Source organism: Myotis nattereri (genome assembly GCF_964212035.1).
Source record: "Myotis nattereri genome assembly, chromosome: 13".
Taxonomy (NCBI): domain Eukaryota; kingdom Metazoa; phylum Chordata; class Mammalia; order Chiroptera; family Vespertilionidae; genus Myotis; species Myotis nattereri.
Window position 1 is genome coordinate 50,868,428 of NC_138088.1, and position 18,962 is coordinate 50,887,389.

The following is an 18,962-nucleotide window of genomic DNA, read 5'->3' on the forward strand; positions in this document are numbered from 1 at the left end:
CAACGTGGAGGGGTTCAAAAAAACTTTCAGGGATTCCTTAGAAGACGACTATTTTGAGAGGCCTTCTGGAGGCACTAATTACAGTACTTTTCCTCAGAGCATGTGTTCATGTTGAAGCCCGAAAGGAATCTAAAAAGCGTACCAACCCAGTTTCCGGGGGACTGAGATTGCGGCGGACAACCAGGAAGCAGCCGGGCTGGGAGCTGTCTCGGGTTCTCCGCTCTGGTCTCGAGGGCAGGTCCCAGGGTTCCTACACCGTGTTCCCCAGCTCCGCGCTATCCCTGCCCCGACCTAGGCTCCGGCCTGGCCTGTCGCTCCGGAGCCGCCATGTCGTCCGACTTCGAAGGCTTCGAGCAGGACTTCGCGGTGCTCACTGCAGAGCTCACAAGCAAGATTGCCAGGGTCCCCCGACTGCCCCCTGGTGAGAGCCCTGTCCTCCGGGATGGCCCGCGGAGGGTGGCGCGCGGTGGAATGCCGTCTGCACTAGGGAGCCTCGTAGGCGCGAGGCTGGGGTGAGGTGGTGCTGGGGCCCCCCCGCGACGGAGCTTGTAACGTCGTTGACAGTCCAAGCTGGGCTCTGGGGTGCAGGAGGCAGAGCCCTTCTGGGCTCCAGCCCGGACTCCGCCGCTTGGTTACTTGCATACCCTTGGGATTGTTTCTCTGCGTCTTACTTTTTGTTTTGGTTGGTTGGTTGGTTGGTTTTTCGTTTGTAATATATAGAGATGTGAGAGTGTTCAAAAAGAATGAATAGCCCTGACCGGTTTGGCTCAGTGGATAGAGCGCTGGCCTGCGGACTGAAAGGTCCCAGGTTCGATTCCAGTCAAGGGCATGTACCTTGGTTGCGGGCACATCCCCAGTAGGGGGTGTGCAGGAGGCAGCTCATCGATGTTCCTCTCTCATCGATGTTTGTAACTCTCTATCCCTCTCCCTCCCTCTCTGTAAAAAAAATCAATAAAATATATTTTAAAAAATGAATGAATGAATGCACGCAGGTGAGGGGTCTGACGTTGTTGTGTTAGTGATGACGGCAGTATTATATGCAGCAAAACAGGGCTAAGAGCCATGGTGCCTAATCCCACCTCTGCTACTTAGAAGTTTTGACATTTAGGCAAGTTTCTTAACCTCTTTCAACTTTCCTTCTTGGTAAGTGGAGAGAGTTGTAGGTCTTTCATAGGGCTGTTGGGAAGATGAAATTATTTCACATATGGAAAGTCTTTCCTCGGTGTTAGCTGCTACTATCTTTTGTATTTTTCGTAGCCCCAACTCCATTTATTATTCCTCATCCTTCTTGGGGTTGGGGGGACCATATGCCAATGTTATGAAAAACTTGGTACAGGACAATTTCTCTCACGTTTAAAATTCCAGAATTTCCATCCAGACGTGTTTTTATTTTTGTGTTGTTGTGTTTTTTGTTGTTGTTGTTTTTAGCACATCTTTCTTTTATGCTAGACTGTCAACTGTGTGAAAGTGGGCGTTACTAGTATGTTTGATTCATTGGCATTTATTTAGAAGGGGCTGAGATCAGATATTTGAATAAGCAAATATATAAATGTGATATTTTTGATTTTTTAAATTGATTTCAGAGAGGGGGAGAGAGAGAGAGAGAGAGAGAGAGAGAGAGAGAGAGAGAGAGAGAAATATCAATGATGAGACAGACAGAATCATTGATCAGCGGCCTCCTTCATGCCCCACACTGGGCATGGAGCCTGCAACCAGGGCATGTGCTCTGAGAGGGAATCAGTTGTGACCTTCTAGTTCAGGGGTCCTCAAACTACGGCCCGCGGGCCACATGCAAATACAAATATTGTATTTGTTCCTGTTTTGTTTTTTTACTTCAAAATAAGATATGTGCAGTGTGCATAGGAATTTGTTCATAGTTTTTTTTAAGCTACAGTCCGGCCCTCCAAGGGTCTGAGGGACAGTGAACTGGCCCCCTGTTTAAAAAGTTTGAGGACCCCTGTTCTAGTTCATAGGTCAACGCTCAACCACTGAGCCACCCCAGCCGGGCTACTTTGTGATTTTTGTAAGACATTGTTTTAGGATTTATCTTTCTATAAATACAGATTTAATTTGAAGTGGTAGTTTGCAGATACAATTGTTACTTTTTGGCTTAGTTGTTTAGGGAAATTGAACTATCATTAGGATGCTAGACTTGGGCCTACCTCAGCTCTGGGTGTAAAGTGTAGGAAAAGGAGTGTTCATTGATACATGAACTGGTGCGCAACCTCACTGTCTCAGCTTGTTAGTCAGTCCTTGAGGCCAGCAATAATTTCCCCTGGACCTAAGTTGTTATTCCTCTTCCCTTCCCCTCCCCTCCCCAAAGTTATGTGTTTATAAATAATATTTTCCTTTATTTCTTTGTTTTTCTTCCCCCACCTATTTCTATTAATAGGGATGTTTGCTTGAAGCCAGGATCTCTGAACTTATACCCCACTCATCTCCTGAAGTCCCAGTTAGTTCTGCAGGAGATGGATGATGTCCTAAAGAGGTTTTTGAGTCCAAGTGAGGGAACAAGAGGAGAGACCCAAGGTAGCATATACTGCCAAGCTCCGCTGCCTCAGAGATTTTTGTGGAGAAAGTGGCTGATGACCTCACCACTTCATGATACATCACCTCGCCTCTTCTCTTCAGTCCTGCTTTTCTCCACTGCCCACGATCATCTTGATTTTTGTTGTCTTTGCTGTTGGAGATTCCTTCCTTTGACATCAGTCCCAGAGCCTCAGAATGTGAGGATTTGTGGTTTCAGTTAGATTTTTGCTCATTTTAAATTGTAATAGTTTTAGCAGTAGAAACACTTTTTTGTTGTTGTTGTTGTTATTTGGGAGAATTGCTTTTGTACTGGGAAGCTGTGTTATAAAGTAATAAAGTCATCCCTGAGTTCAAAGTTGTAAAAACTATTTCCAAGAATTTATTTTTTCTTGTCTTTAAGTTTTAATGTAACCATTCTTACCACACAGAAGGAAACATTGGGATTAAGTATCTTAGAAATAAAGCCTTGACTCTCCTTAGCTCTTGAATAATGTGAGGCCCAAACTCAGCAGATATATTGGAATTGAAAGGAGACTGTATGTCTGGCACTGGAAGAGTGCTTGCTGACTTGAATAATTGAATACTAGTTATTCCTAAAAATGCAGTGGTTCCCCTCTTAATAATTACTTGTGCTTGCTCACTTTATAATCTGTTTATAATTGATAAATAGAAAAAAATGAAAGTATATCTAGGTAGCAATGAATTTCAGATGTATGTCTATGAACTAACTGAAATTAATATGGCAAAACAGTATGATTAAAAGTAACTATAATCTCTTTCTCTGGGCATCATTGCTGGTTGACCCAGAGGAGAGGAACTATAATTTACTTCAGTTAAGAAGGTTAAAAGTTGGAGCAAACTTTTTGGTCAAAGCAGTTCATTCTTCAACATATTAACTTAGTATTTAAATTGAAGTCGAGTGAGTAGGACTGGTGGCAATTAAATCCGCTCTGCTGTGCATGTACAATGTATTAAAGTGTTACTTCCAAAGAGAACAGAAAAGACTAAATATTTTAAAACTTTATTTTAAAACAGAAATTTGATTGCTCTGTGATATGTTTTCAACAATAAAAAGACTTTGCTCTTACACTAAAGTGTTTGAATCTTAACTAACTATAAATTGGACTAAGGAGATGGATCAGTCCGTTCTTAGGTAATGCTCTATGACACTGTATTTGAAATTTGATTTTAATGGTTAGTGTTCTGTGGTAAAGCCAGGGAAATGGATGAGTGGAAACCATTACTAATACTAACTGTAGAGTTCTTTTCCCTCTGGTGATGAATTCTAAGTTAGAGGGACCCTATATAGGTGTGGAGGTTCCATTACAACAGGCCTGAAGGACCTAATAAAATGTTCTCCTGCAGTTAGTTGCATACCTCACCGTTCACTTTGTGGCTGTAAATCAGAAAGACCAAGAAAGGTATTATGGCAAATTGGTTAAGAGTCACACATGGCATCAGATCTGTTTAGAGTCCCAGTTCTGCTACTGACCAGATGTAAATGGGCAAATTGCTTGGTCTTTCTAAGCCTGCTTCCTCCATCTATAAAACTGGGGAAGAAGGGGGTATTAGTTTCAAAGTTACAATGTTGTAAAAATCAGATGAAATAAAACACGTGACATACTAGCACATTTTTTCCTTTAGAGAAAATACCTGAATTAGCCATTAGTGATGGATGTTATTGCTACTGCTGAAGGCAAAAGCTGGCAGGACTCAGCTCCCCAGACTTTGTTATATTAATTGAACTTTTAAAGGAACCTTGCGCCTCAATTCTTGCTTCTTGTCTGTGCCTAGACTAGAGTGAGATGAATCTTTCTGGATGAACACCTACACTTGAAAGGAGACGACTGATCAGGGCTTTAGGGTATGAAATTGGAATTGGGTTTTAACTGGCTATTAAGGAGAGAGTCGGAGGAGTGGTGGGGCCAGACAGTGTCCTTTCCAGGAGGAGATACTCAAGTCTAGCTGATTAGTTATGCTAAGCCCTGGAGTCTTTTGGAGATCAGACATAGCTATATATGGAAGAAGTCATAATGTTGTTTTTTTAACTAGTAAACTGCCACAATATTTTGAATTTAATTTAAAAATTTCCGCTGCTTGCATCTATAGATGCTTATGGCGTACAAATGGTTAAATATGTTTTTATTGATTTCAGATAGGAAGAGAGGAGGCGAGAGAGATAGAAGCATCAATGATGAGAATCATCAATCGACTGCCTCCTGCACACCCCACAATGGGGATCGAACCGGCTGACAGGAGTCGAACTGTGACCTCCTGGTTCATAGGTCGACCCTCAACCACTGACCCATACTGGCTGGACTGGCCTACATTATTTATTCAATTTAATATCATTTTCCAAGAACTGTTTATATGCCAGACTCCGTGCTGGATTGTAGGACTATAAAGATGATGAAGACACAGTTCCTGTCTTCCGAGAGCCTCCAAGGTAGAAGGTAAATCAGACCGGTAGAGGTGAGAGAGAAATCATTAAGATTAGGTAAAAGCTTAGGTGTTTTATGTAACTCAGTGGTCCTCAACCTTCCTAATGCCGTGACCCTTTAATACAGTTCCTCATGTTGTGGTGACCCCCAACCATAACATTATTTTTGTTGCTACTTCATAACTGTAATTTTGCTACTGGTATGAATCGTAATGTAAATATCGGATATGCAGGATGTATTTTCATTGTTCGCGACCCACATTGTAACTGAAAGTGGTTAACTTTGTTGGGTTAGGAAAGGCTTCCTAGAGGTACTGATTTCTGAAGAGAGTGTTGAATAGCAATTTGCCAGGTAATCACAGTGGAGGTGGGCATAGGCATTGGCATTAAAGGTGTGGAGTCCTGCAAATATATCAGGATTAATGGTAAAGACTTAGCATCATAAGTAGATAAAAAGATAGTGAATAAATGGGAGCAGATGAAATTGCCAGGGGCATAGATGATAGTCATGGGGTGGGGGGTGGGGGGAAAGCAAGGACTAGACCCTGAGGAACACGGGTGGTTAGAGGATGGGCTGCAGAAGAGGGTGCCCATCAGAGGACGCAGAGATAGAATTGAGTGTTCAGGAATGTCACAGAGTCAGGGTGTCGCTGAGGCCAGGAGAGGAGAAAGTGACAGGATGGGCGGAGCATAATGGCAGATGCCACAAGATTAAATAAAAATAGAACCAAGGAATGTCCATTAGTTTGGGCAAACAAAGGTCATTCGTCTTGTGAGAGTCATCTCAGTAGAATGGTGGGGTGTGGGCAGGATTACAGGGAGGAATGGGGGAGGAGGGAGGGAAATGTGAATGTAGCTGGAGGGAGAGAGATCTTAGTAGCAAAGGGGACTAGAGGTCGAGGGGGGCTGCTTGTTTTGTTTTCCTTTGTTAATGAGAAATACTGGTGTTCGGTAGTCCTGGAGGTCCATGGCATGGGCTGGAGTGCACGCATAAAACCTATGTGACAGCTACTCTCTCCCCACTTGGCGTTGGCTATCCTTCTGAAGGGCTATTTAGCTAATAGGTGTTATACCCATCTCAAGCTTCACAACTTTTCTAGCCTGTTGTATGAGTCAGTCAGTATTCATCGGCCTCCTTGTCACAGAAACCCAACTTTAAATAAAGAAAAAGAAACTTGTTTGTTCAAGGAACTTAACCTTGAAAAGTCAAGCAAAATCTATTTCAGAATTATCTGGAACCAGAAACTAATTAACTAACTCTGTCTAACCCATTTGTGCCTGTCTGTCTGTCCCCTCTGTCCTATTGCTCTACCTCTCAGCTTTGTTTCTTTCTAAAGGTAGGCTTCATTTTCAACCACTGATGCTTGCTCTTTGTAGCTAGGCCAGTGGATGCCAACAGCTTCTAAACGCCTGTTCTCGTAACTCTACCAAGGGAGAGAAAAGACTTCCCCACAGCTCCAGCACTTTGCTTGGTCGGCTTGGATTGAGCTACTAGGATTGGTCTAGCTAGGATGAGGAGCCCATCTTTTGCCAAGTCACTGTCACTGAAGAGTCAGGGTCATAGGAAGAGACAGCATCTCCCACTGACATGTGTGGTGGTGGAGAGCCTCGAAAGAGTGGGGATTGCCCTAGCTGGTTTGGCTCAGTGGATAGAGCGTCAGCCTGTGGACTGAAAGGTCCCAGGTTCGATTCCGGTCAAGGGCATGTACCTTGGTTGCAGGCACATCCCCAGTAGGAGGTGTGCAGGAGGCAGCTGATCGATGTTTCTCTCCCATCGATGTTTCTAACTCTCTATCCCTCTCCCTTCCTCTCTGTAAAAAATCAATGAAGTATATATTTTTTAAAAAGAGTAGGGGTTATAGCCTGAGAAAAGAAGGGTGCTAGGCAGACAAAAACGATACATGTTCAATAAATTTAGTTAGCACAAAACGTAAGTGCAGTCTTAGGACAAATGGTTTGGAATGGGGGTGGGGTGAGGGCATTTTCTGAAAATACCTTCCAGGATGTGTCTCTCCTGAAAAAGGGGATTCCAGTTCCGTTATAGCTTGGTTTTGGTAGAGTTTGAATAAACCACATACAGAGACTTAGCACTTCACAGTTTAAAAGTAATTTCACTTGTATCAGCTTGTTTAAACAAAAGATAATGCAGCGGGCATTTTTCATCTCCATTTTTGAGAGTACAGATTGTTCTTACCCAATATTCCATAATCAGTGGGTAGTTAGTGACTTTGGGTTTGGAATCAAGTAGCCCTAACTTCAAATATTTCCTCCGTTACGCCCAATTTTAGTGTTAACGGAAGTACAGTTTTTTTATTTTATTTTTAATTTTTATTATTTATATATATTTTTGTTTGTTTGTTTTATTGATTTCAGAGGGAGAGGGACAGAAAGATAGAAACATCAATGCTGAGAGAGAATCATTGATCGGCTGCCTCCTGCACACCCCGCACTGGGGATTGTTAAGATCTTGTCCAGTTTTAGGAATTGCTTTTTCCTGTGACTTTTAAATTGTATCTGAAATCAGTTATTCCCATTTCACTATAGTGAAGAGTTTGCAGATTCTTCATGCCACCACTAAAACTGCTGTTGTTGACACAGTCTCTTCTAAAGAACAAAATAATTTTTGGTTTCTTTTTAAACTGTTATGGCATCCTTTAATCACTAGGTACTCCATAATATTATGTATTTCTAGATAGCCTAGAATTAGTGGCTTTAGAGTGGTTTCTAACCCACCAAAGAATGATATGGCCAGTTGCCTGGTATGGTAATTCTCAGTTTGATTGATCAGAAAGGAAAAAGGTATAGAAAAATAGAAGTTTTTAAATATTAAATTTATTTTCTTAGCAATTTTCTGATATTATTGTCTATTTCAGATGAGAAGAAACAGATGGTTGCAAATGTGGAGAAACAGCTTGAAGAAGCAAAAGAACTGGTATGTACAGACTCGGTAATATATTTTAACACACGACCAGAGTCATTTAAGCTGATGCCTTTCACTAGCCTGTTTTATTGCAGAAATGTAAAATGACTAATTAGCATTTTATAATTTACAATTCATTCATTTTTAAATTGAAGATAATTTAATAGTACCTTGGGATTTTGTTTTTCTTAATAAAGGTGACTCATTGAATATCCAGCTCTAATTTTTATTCCTTAATAATACATTTTATAATAGCTGTCAATAGCCAATGCTTGTTAAAGGCATACTGGGTACCAGACACTGGGATAAGCATATTACTTGTTTTATAATATTAATAATATTAATTTTTATAAAAACTCTGGGAAGCAAGTGCTATTTGTCAAAAACTGTTAAGGATCTGAGATTTTTTCCTATTTGCTCACTAATAAGCAAGCTTCCTACAATTTCATGGATGCTAATAGAAGACATTAGATTCTTAGGTCAGAGACAAAAGACTTTTATCACTCACAGCAAAAGCAGCTGCCAGAGTTTGAGCATCCTTGTATGAGTTCCCTGAGCCCCAATTCCCACAGGAGTGGCAGAGGTGGCCCAGATGTATGCCCACACATACAGTAGAATGTCTTACAGGAGAGGAACATGGAGCCTGGGAAGCATACTGCTTTACAGCAGCCTGGAAGCAAGCCTTCCCTTTGTCCCAGAAGTTCCTCTCCCAACATTGCTCCCTGCAAATACTACCTTGAGAAATGTCCAGGGAAAAGAGTGGTTAGGGCCTTGCATTCCTGGCATGCCCAGCAAGACTTACAGGAGTCTGAGAAAACCATGGAGGAGTGATTTTCAACACTGTGATTACGCACCTCCCCCCATTTTATACATGGCAATACTGAGGCTTAGAAAGATTAAGTAGCTGGCCTGAGGTCCACACCCAATAAGTGGTGGAGTAAGAATTTGTATCTATACTAGGATATGCTAAACCCAGTGCTCTAAGTCATCCACTATTTTTTTTATATATAAATACATTCACAGGGGGAAAAAATATTCTATCCCAATTTTTTGTTTTAAAAGCCAGATATTGCAAGTATGATTTAACTTGTTACTGCATTGTGGTCCTAAATGAGTGTGAAGGCAGGCATCTGACTTAAAAGCCTGTTTTCTTAACCATCATAATATTTCTGTACTGCCTCCCATTAGATGCTCATGTGTTGTATTGGAAGTGTTATATGATGACAGGTTGTTAAAAAGTTCCCTGCTGTGATTTCAGTGAGCTTTGTATAATTTAACATTTTACTGTATCCATTTAACTCCAAATCATCATGGTAATAAAGTGTAAGAAGTGAAGCTGCAGGTTGAGATCACATGTTGGTTGGTATGTGATTTTCCTAATCAGAAAAGACTTTCTGGAAGAATTTTTACCAAATAACTAAGGCTGGGCAGACACTGTGTGCTTAAGGTTGGAAATAATGGTTTGGTTTATTTCCCATAGTCCTGGTGGTTTGGGGTCAAAACACCTGACCAGGTTGGACTGAATGATGGGATACTTCAAGCATATTAAAATCAGTATTATTAAGGATGTTTGGATTAATGCATGTGTTTTAATAGAAATTCCTGAGAAAGTAAGTACTTTGGTGCTCTATGTCTCACTTGGCAAGCACTCAGTAACTATTTGTTCACCTAAACAAAAATTAAGCACAAACGTAGTCCCAATATTATTTGATCCCAGGCAGGTAACTCCCTGGACCTGGTTCCTCAGCCGTAAAGTGAAGAATTGAAATGAAATCCTTTCTGCTCTAAACATCTGGTCAAATAAAGAGTAAGCATATGGTTTCAATGACGTTTTGCTCTCACCCTGTCAGCTGGAGCAGATGGATTTGGAAGTCCGAGAGATACCACCCCAAAGTCGCGGAATGTACAGCAACAGAATGAGAAGCTACAAGCAAGAAATGGGAAAACTTGAAACAGATTTTGTGAGTCAAATCCCATCCTTGTCATACTTACTGATCTTTATACTAAATTTTTATTTATGTCTCCTGCATTTCCTCCACATGCCTCGCCTCACTCAGCATTAAGTGTGTCGTCTTCAGGAGGTTGTGCAAAAGACAAGCAATGCCTTTCATTGTTTGTGACCCTGGACCTAAAAATGTCCACAGAGCAAGCTAATGATGGAATTCAAGGGATACTGGATTCATACAGATATATTCAAACTAGGTGGTCCTTTGCGTTTGGATAGTATTTCCTGGTATTTACCATTTATTAGAATTTTGAAACCAAATTTCCGGCCTTACAAAGTTTGCAATATTCACAGATGGACTTAAGAGACTCATAAATGTCCTGAAATTATATAATCACGTGTCGCCTGATGATGTTTAGTCATATACAATGGGGGTCCCATAAGATTGTAATCAAGCTGAAAATATTCTATTGCCTAATGCTGTTGTAATAATGGTGTCATAATGTCCCCACTCAATGCCTTGCTCTCATGTTTGTGGTGATATTTTTAAAAATGTACTGCACTGTCAGTCATATAAAAGTATATTGCATATAAGTTCCGGTCCGTAATGCTTGATAATGACAACAACTGACCATGTTACGGGTTTAGGCATATACTATAGTGTACTTTTTATTATTACTTTAGAGTGTACTCTTTGTACTTACATTAAAAAAAAGGTTGCTGTAAAACTGTGCTGTGCTATGCTCGAAACAGCCTCATACATCCCATGTTTACTACATATCTCCTGGTTACATCATTTTCTCTTGTGCTTGATTTAATCTCATGTTGTTTCATTCATCGTGCCCCTAAGCATACAAATTGCTAAAGTTGCCGGTAAGAGGCCATGTGGACTGATTGAAGTCAAAATTGAAGTGAGTGAGGACTATGAAGGTAGAAAACCAGGGGTGGCTATTGCTCTCCAGTCAGGCATTCCCAGTGCCACCAGTGCTACGATCTCTCAGAACAGAACAAAGTGACAGGAGCTATTAAAGCATCTGCTTCATTGAAGGCAATGAAACTTAACCAAAATTAGAGAAGGGCCTGTGTCAGACATGGGGAAACTTCTAATGCCCTGGAGGGAGGGCCAGACAGCAGCGTGTCCCTCTCAGCACCGCGACCGTCACGGCCAAAGCGGAAAGTTTGTCTGCAGTGTTGAATGATGAGGCTGGACCTGGTTGGGATGATGAGTTTACTGCTACTCTGGGTGGTTTACACAGTTCAAGAGCTGTTATTCATTACGTAATGTGAAAGTGAGTGCTGAGTCAGCAGGTGCTGGTGAGAAGGCAACCGAAGGATTTTTGGCAACTCTAGCTAAGCTGACTGTGGAGGGAAATTACCTGCCAGAGCAAATCTTCAACATGGACGAAAACTCCCTATTCTAGAAACAGATGCCTGGAAGGACTTGCACCGATAAGTAAGCCAAGTCAGTGCCGGGCTTCAAGGCCATTGAGGACAGGTTCATAGCCTTGGTAGGAGTGTCGTCGGCTGCAGACAGAAATCCTTTGTGATCTGGTGCAGTGAGAAGGTGGGCCTTCCAGTAAGCACACACTGCCAGTGTCCTGCAGGAGCAATAAGAAATCATGGACGACCAATGACTCAGTTTCCCCCACCCCCACCCCTCACCCAAGATGCCCTCCTGGGCTCAGGGTGATGTCACCAAGGTGTGATGAGGACACTCAAGAGGTTCGTCCATGACTTCAGAGGATTAGCCAAGAATGTGGAAGTTGCAAAAGTCAGCAAGACTGTGGGGGGAAATGGGCAGTTACTGCTCAATGGGCATAGAGTTTCAGTTTTACAAAATGAAAACTTTTAGAGATTGGTTGCTCAACGATGTGAATACATTTAAAACTGTTGATCTGTTCACTTAAAAATAGTTAAGATGGCCCTAGCCAGTTTGGCTCAGTGGATAGAGCATCAGCCTGCAGACTGAAGGGTCCCGGCTTCCATTCCTGTCAAGGGCACATGCCCAGATTGCGGGCTCGATCCCCAGTAGGGGGCGTGCAGGAGGCAGCAATCAATGATTCCCTCTCATCATTGATGTTTCTGTCTCTCTCTCCCTCTTCCCTTCCTCTCTGAAATTAATAAAAAATATATTTTAAAAAATAGTTAAGATGGTAAATTTTACCAGAATTAAAACTTGAAATGGGAAAACAAAGCTACAGATGAGGATCAACCTGAGCTTAACCTGGGAGGGATGGGACTCACGGGTTGGCATGTGAGTTAACTGTATTTCTGACCCTGGCATCCAAATTCATAAAGAAAGGATCTTTCTGCCTCCGTTCCTACCTTTGGTGTTTTAGAAGCCACACCTTCTAGACTCCAGTATATCTTCCCACGACAAGACCAATGGTATCAGACATAGTAGAAATTCCACCTAGAGTGTAGAATAGGGAACTTGCATGTTTGCATGTTTATTTTATATTTTAATGGATATTTTCCTGAGAAGTTGAGATAGGCTATGTCAGTTGCTGTGATGTGGTTGCCTTTTAAACTTGTGTTCCTATTAGTTAAAAACAGTTAGAGTTTGTGATGGACCTAAACATGAAAGGAACTGAACACCTCGTTCTCCGCTCTGCACTGGATACACCTTCTGTGACCATTCTGTGCAGGGCAGGCTCTCAGCGAGACTGGGAGTTGTGGTGAGGAAACTGGATTGATTTAAGACTTTGACAACTCGAATTTATACCTAGACAGCTCTAATTAAAGTTAATGTTTCAATAAAAAGGATAAAAATGAAATCAAATATTTCTAAGGATTATTTTAGTTTGCTTACCCCATTTTTATGAAACTCGTTTCCAGTGATTTTTCTCTTGGTTTCTAAACGACTAAGTGTATTAGTTTTCCAGGGCTGTCGGAACAGAGTACCACAGATTGTGTGGGTCCAACAGCAGAATTTATTTTCTCACAGTTCTGGAGGCTGGAAGCCTGAGATCAAGGTGTCAACAGGCTTGTCTCTCATGAAGCCTCTCTCCTTGGCTTGGAGATGGCCGCCCTCTCCCTACGTACGTCTTCACATGGTCTTTCCTCTGTCCTAATTCCTCTGATTTAATGCATTTTCATTTCTTCTTCTTATAAGGAAGCCAGGCATCCATTGGATTAAGCCCACCCTAGAGACTTCACTTTAACTGTTAACTCTTTAAAGACCCTGTTTTGAAATACAGTCACATTCTGAGGGACTCAGGGTCAGGACTTAAAAGAATTGGGGGAGACATCATTCAGCCCCAAACACTGAATTAAGTTTTGATCTTTTCTAATTAAAATTCTTTTTCAGGAACTAAATTGCTTCTGTGGCTTACAAGTCAGCTAACCCAACCTTCAGGGTTTTTTTTGTTTTGTTTGTTTGTTTTTGTCTCCTAAGGAGTATGATCCTGGGTAGATTCTTCCAGGTATTTGGATATTGCATAGTTGGATAAATATTTCTCAGGCATGTTTTTTATTATAAATAAAAAAGAACCAGCAAGTATGAACTAAGTACTTATGCTCTGGGCTGTCATTGACAATTCATGCCTTTGTGTGTATATTTGCTTCCACAGCTTTCTTCTGTGACCGGAAATATCATTATAAAGTGCTTTAGCAAATTTCATTTTATTGAAGAGTGGACAGAGTAGGTGTGGATTACTGTCCCCACTTGACAGAACCAGGAGGCTCAGATTGACTCTGGGTTTCATCCAGCAAGCCTTTCCTGAGCCCTGTGGTATATCAGGTGCTGATCTAGATGCTGGAAAGAAGCCCCTAAGGCAGGGAATTCAAATTCCAGTGAGAAAGACAAGAAGTAAATTTGTTAATTGCAGAAGAAAGATCTATAAGGGCATGGAAGACATGGTAAAGACCTTGGTGTTTTCTCTCTGTTGGTGAGAAGCTGATGGAGGGCTTTTAGAAGTGAGTGGTCCTTTGACTCCTATTTTACAGCTTCCTTTACCCACTCTACCATATCACATGGGATATTAGTAGAAAATATTTATACAATTTTCTTTTATTCTTATTTTCTTTTTATAGTTAACTAGAGGCTCAATGCACGAAATTCATGTAAGAGTAGGCCTTCCTTCCCCCAGCTGCTGGCACCGGCTTCCCTCTGGCACCCGGGACCACGGTTTCCCTCCAGCCGCCAGCAAGCACCCAGGACCCGGGCTTCCCTCTGGCCACCGGCAGGCACCTGGGACCCAGGCTTCCCTTGCAGACCCAGCTTCATCTGGAAGGTCGTCTGGAAGGATGTCTGGTCTAATTAGCATATTACACTTTTATTATTATAGCTTACTTATTTTTTTAAAGGAATGGAGAATATCTTCTTAAAGATATTGATACCTTTCTTATGGTGATGTACCATATCTAGAAATATTGACTTTCAAGAAAAAATTGCAGAATTGGTCCTTCATCTCTCATTTGCCAGGTTTACTGCAAATGAAGCAGCTCTCTGATTCCCACTGTAATAGCATAACTTTGGGGAAACATTTATGCCAATGGGGAAAGGCAGAGGACAGCTCAGGACTTTTTCCTGATAACCCATTGGATTCTTGCCTTTTTTTTCCCCTAGCCCACCTGCCCTCCCCCTCTGCCTTCCCTGGGTTCTTCAGGCTGCTTCTCACTCGCTTACTCACTGCATTTCTAACTCAGGCCTCTGAGATGCCTATTTCTTAGTATTTGCTGGATACTTCTCCCAGAATCCATTCAACACAAACACTTCAATTTGACAAGTACTCATCACTTCCGAGTTCTCGTTTTGATTTCCCCCTCTCCATCACCTTGCACATTCAGTTGGTCATTGGGAATTGACCATTCTGTCAGTTAGCTGTCTCCTGTCCCACCTCCCCTGCTGGAGACCTTCCTGTTCCTCAGTCTGGCTGCTGTAGTAGCCTCTCCTCCCTTGTTCCTCTCCCACTCAAACCCCCCTTCAGCGTTTCAGAATTCTCACGCTCTGAGCCGAGGCTGTCCCGCTGTCCACAGAGTCTTCACTGCCTGCCGGATGAAATCTAGGCCAACTCCCAGGATTTCTGTTCTGTTCCATTGCTTCCTCACATGACTAGTAATTTGATTATCCTGTGCTCAGTATTGTGGGTCATGTGTTGTTAAAGCGTAGATTTTGTCATTTGCCTTTTTCTAATATATATATATATATGTGTGTGTATATATATATATATATATATATATATATATTTTAAATATATACTTCACTGATTTTTTACAGAGAGGAAGGGATAGGGATAGAGAGCTAGAAACATCAATGAGAGAGAAACATCAATCAGCTGCCTCCTGCACACCCCCTACTGGGAATGTGCCCGCAACCCAGGTACATGCCCCTATAAAAAATATATTTTTTTTTATTGATTTCACAGAGGCAGGGAGAGGGAGAGAGAGATAGAAACATCAGTGATGAGAGAGAATCATTGATCAGCTGCCTCCTGCATGCCACACACTGGGGATCAAGCCCACAACCCAGGCATGTGCCCTTGAGCAGAATCGAACCTGGGACCCTTCAGTCTGCAGGCTGATGCTCTATCCACTGAGCCAAACCAGCTAGGGCTGTCATTTTTCTTTAGAGGAGTGCATCTTAATCTTTTTCCATTATTACATTACACTTCTAAGGAACATTTTTAGACTTTTAAAAAATAATTTCCCTTCCCCTCCCCCATGAAATGTTACTATCACAGATATTCTGTATGTCTGCATGTCTATGTCTGCTCATGTGCAGTGGCCCTTTGGAGGACCACACATCTGTGTGAAATGTAAGATTCTCCATCCTCCCAAGAACCAGATTTTGCCTCCATGGGCATGCTAGCACTTCCTCCGACAGTGCATGCTTTGGAGACTGCAGAGCTTTATTTGGGCAAACAGATGATTTCCAAACAGACCAGATCGATCCTTTCAGGGCTATTGTTCAGCAATGTTAAGACGTGTCTAGCGCAGTTCTGCTTTTGACGGGCCTTTCTCAGGATCCATTTGATGACTGGAGCATTCAGTGACTACTCTTCCCTTTGGTCAGAATTCTGTCTCCCTGCTTCGGGTGACCTCTGGAATCACCCTTTTCTCCATAGCTCCCAATGCCTGTTCTCTGCAAGACCTCAGGAGAGCTTGCCGTCTGCATATGCAAGCTCATGTTCAGCCAGAGGCCTAAAGAGACCCCTTTATAGATTTCTGAAGCTCTTTCTCTGGGTGGCTGCCTTCTTCCCATCACCCTGCTTAATGCCATTCACCTCAGCAGGGCCAAGCTGCATGTCTGCCTCCTGAGCTCAGCGACGTCTGTGTTCCATTTGGGCCTCACCCATGTGCTGTCGTCTGGAAAGAGCCTGCATGGTTAAGAGCCAGGCGATTGTACGGCTCATTTCCGTGTTCCCCTTCTCCCCAGGACTGCGATCCTCTTGTCCAGTTTTTGAAAACAATTCCTGTATACATGTTGTCCATTTTTATAGTTGTTCGGAGTGGGGAGGTTAGCCTTGACCAATTCCTCCTGTCACGACTGGCATGAAAGTTCAGTGTAGTTTTACTGTTTCTAATTGTTTATTAATCCTTAGAGCAGTGGTTCTCAACCTTCCTAATGCCGCAACCCTTTAATACAGTTCCTCACATTGTGTGACCCCCAATTTCATTGTTACAGATTGAACATAATTAAAGCATAGTGATTAATCACAAAAACAATATGTAATTATATATGTGTTTTCCGATGGTCTTAGGCGACCCCTGTGAAAGGGTCGTTCGACCCCTAAAGGGGTCGCGACCCCCAGGTTGAGAACCGCTGTAGAGAATACTTGTGTACATCTGAGAATGAAAAAGTAATAGTCTGCTGTTTGCAATGACCTATCATAGAATTTAATTTGTAACTGAATAAATACCTACCTAAGAGATTTTGAAATTCAGGTTATAATTTGTATTTATAATTGTGGGAAGCTTGGGGAAGGCAGTGGTCATCTCTAACCCTTTTATGTTGTTGCTACTTATGATGACTCAGTTCACTTGCCTAATTCCATTCTTTTAGCCTCATATAACCTAATTTTTAAAAATATATATTTTTGCCGAAACCGGTTTGGCTCAGTGGATAGAGCGTCGGCCTGCGGACTGAAAGGTCGCAGGTTCGATTCCGGCCAAGGGCATGTACCTGGGTTGCGGGCATATCCCCAGTGGGAGATGTGCAGGAGGCAGCTGATCGATGTTTCTCTCTCATCGATGTTTCTGACTCTCTGTCTCTCTCCCTTCCTCTCTGTGAAGGATCAATAAAATATATTAAAAATAAATAAATAAATATATATATATTTTTTATTTCAGAGAGGAAGGAAGAGGGAGAGAGAGAGAAACATTAATGATGAGGGAGAATCATTGATCATCTGCCTCCTGCACGCCCCCCTACTGGGGATCAGGCTCCCAACCTGGGCATGTGCCCTTGACCGGAATAGAACCTGGGACCCTTCAGTCCACAGGCCAATGCTCTATTCACTGAGCCCAACCAGCTAGGGCTCACCTAACATTTTTAATTTTTGGCTTGTTATAGTCTCAGAGTAAGTTAGAAATATTAGGTCCAGAGAAGTTAAAATTCAGTCATTTTATTTTTTAGTGAGGAAACAAAGGACCAGGAAGACCAAGTGACTTAACCTTAAAGTCACGCTGCGTTTTAGAGTCAGGGCCAGAATCACATAACCTGAACACATATTCTAGTCTTCTCTCATTGATTCTTTGTTTCCTGCTTCACATTTCCATAAAAGTCAATTTAATAGCCTCTTTATGTATTTGAAAACTATTAAAAAATTAGGATTTACACATTTAAGCTGTTTTTGTAATTTCTTCCTTCAATGTTTATATGAGGTTAGCTTGGAGATGGCCATGTCAGGGCATTCCAGGAAAATGAACCAGCTAATAGGGGAAGAAATATAGTTGAGGATTTTCCAAGTTTAAGACTTGATTTGCTTCTTAAGAAAATAAAATCAAACAAAAACAAACAAAAAACCCAAACGTGTACAAACCAATCAACGAAAAACACAAATGTTGTATAAAATATTTGAGCACGTCTCAGTAAGTTGAAAAAGAAAGAAACAAGTACGCGATGCACCAGGATAAGGTCCCTAAAGTTGTGAGAACACGGTGTATGGAATGCCTTTTACATCTCTGATCTTGTCCTATGATGCTAGCCCCATCTTGTGGTTAATTTGGGTAGTTGCGTATTTCTTTTTCCTTGTAGCAAAGATGAACTTCTTTTAAGACTTACATACACACACATCCAGGATTTGGCATGGAGGATTAGATTGTAACGAATGTTAGAAGTAGAGCATTTTAGCCGCAGTCTCAAGTTCACTTCTATCCCAGGTCAGTGGTGCCCGAATGCTGTCCTTTCCCTGTTTGGCAGGCTATGTGATGTGATTGTTAGACCAGCTCCTAGTGCAGAGCTGTCTACATCAGAGAATGACACTTCTATTGACCGTCTCAGCAGTGAGGCTGAATGGACCTAGAAACCAGCTACCTGCAGACTCTCCAGACTCTCGGAGTTGGTCCCTTAGGTCAGGGTTCAAAGGATATTGTGGAACAGCTTGAAGCTTTTACTGCTGCTACCTGCGCTCTCTTTTAACGGGTGAATGGACAACTTGAGCATCTGAGTTTATGAATGAAGCCAGTACCCATATTTATTTTTTTTAAGTCTTTTAAATTTTGGCTTTTGTTGAAAAGTCAAGGACATGATGCTCCTGGTTACATTTTATTTTTTCAGTTCTGATTCCTGGGATATTTTACGTATATTCTGTGGAAGCTGTAGAAAACCAAGAAAGCATGTTTTAAAGACTGGGTTGATGTCTGTGGTTGTAGTTGTAGCATTAACTTGATCTTTCTTTCAGGGACATACTAGTAAATGCATTCTAGAAAGAAATAAGAAAGCCAGCCTGGACAGAGCTGTCTCAGAAAAGAAATTTCCCTCCACTAAGTGCACTTAACAAATATGTTTTCCATTTAAAAGATTATGTTGTTGTTTGAAACTCTGTAAAAATAATGCCTGCTTATTGTGGAATGAATATTCCTAGAGGGTGGAAAGAAGGAAAAAATCACCTTAGCTCTGTTACCCACAAAGATTCACATTTTAACATTTGATTTGTTTCCTTGCAATCTTCCCTTCCCTTCTC

At 41.7% G+C, this 18,962-nt stretch overlaps 1 protein-coding gene across 4 annotated transcripts in view; it reads left to right on the forward strand.

The window, feature by feature from the left end:
- Positions 1–156: 156 nt before the first annotated feature.
- VTI1A (vesicle transport through interaction with t-SNAREs 1A) overlaps positions 157–18,962 on the forward strand; it is a 314,120-nt gene continuing 295,314 nt past the window's right edge. For 3 of the 4 annotated variants that reach the window (XM_081104650.1, XM_081104651.1, XM_081104652.1), the window contains exons 1-3: positions 176–421; positions 7,843–7,901; positions 9,740–9,850. In XM_081104650.1, coding sequence (XP_080960776.1) covers positions 328–421; positions 7,843–7,901; positions 9,740–9,850 — 264 coding nt within the window. In that variant the 5' untranslated portion in view covers positions 176–327. Of the gene's footprint in view, positions 422–7,842; positions 7,902–9,739; positions 9,851–18,962 lie in introns of all 4 variants that reach the window. The other variant, XM_081104653.1, reaches the window with a different exon arrangement.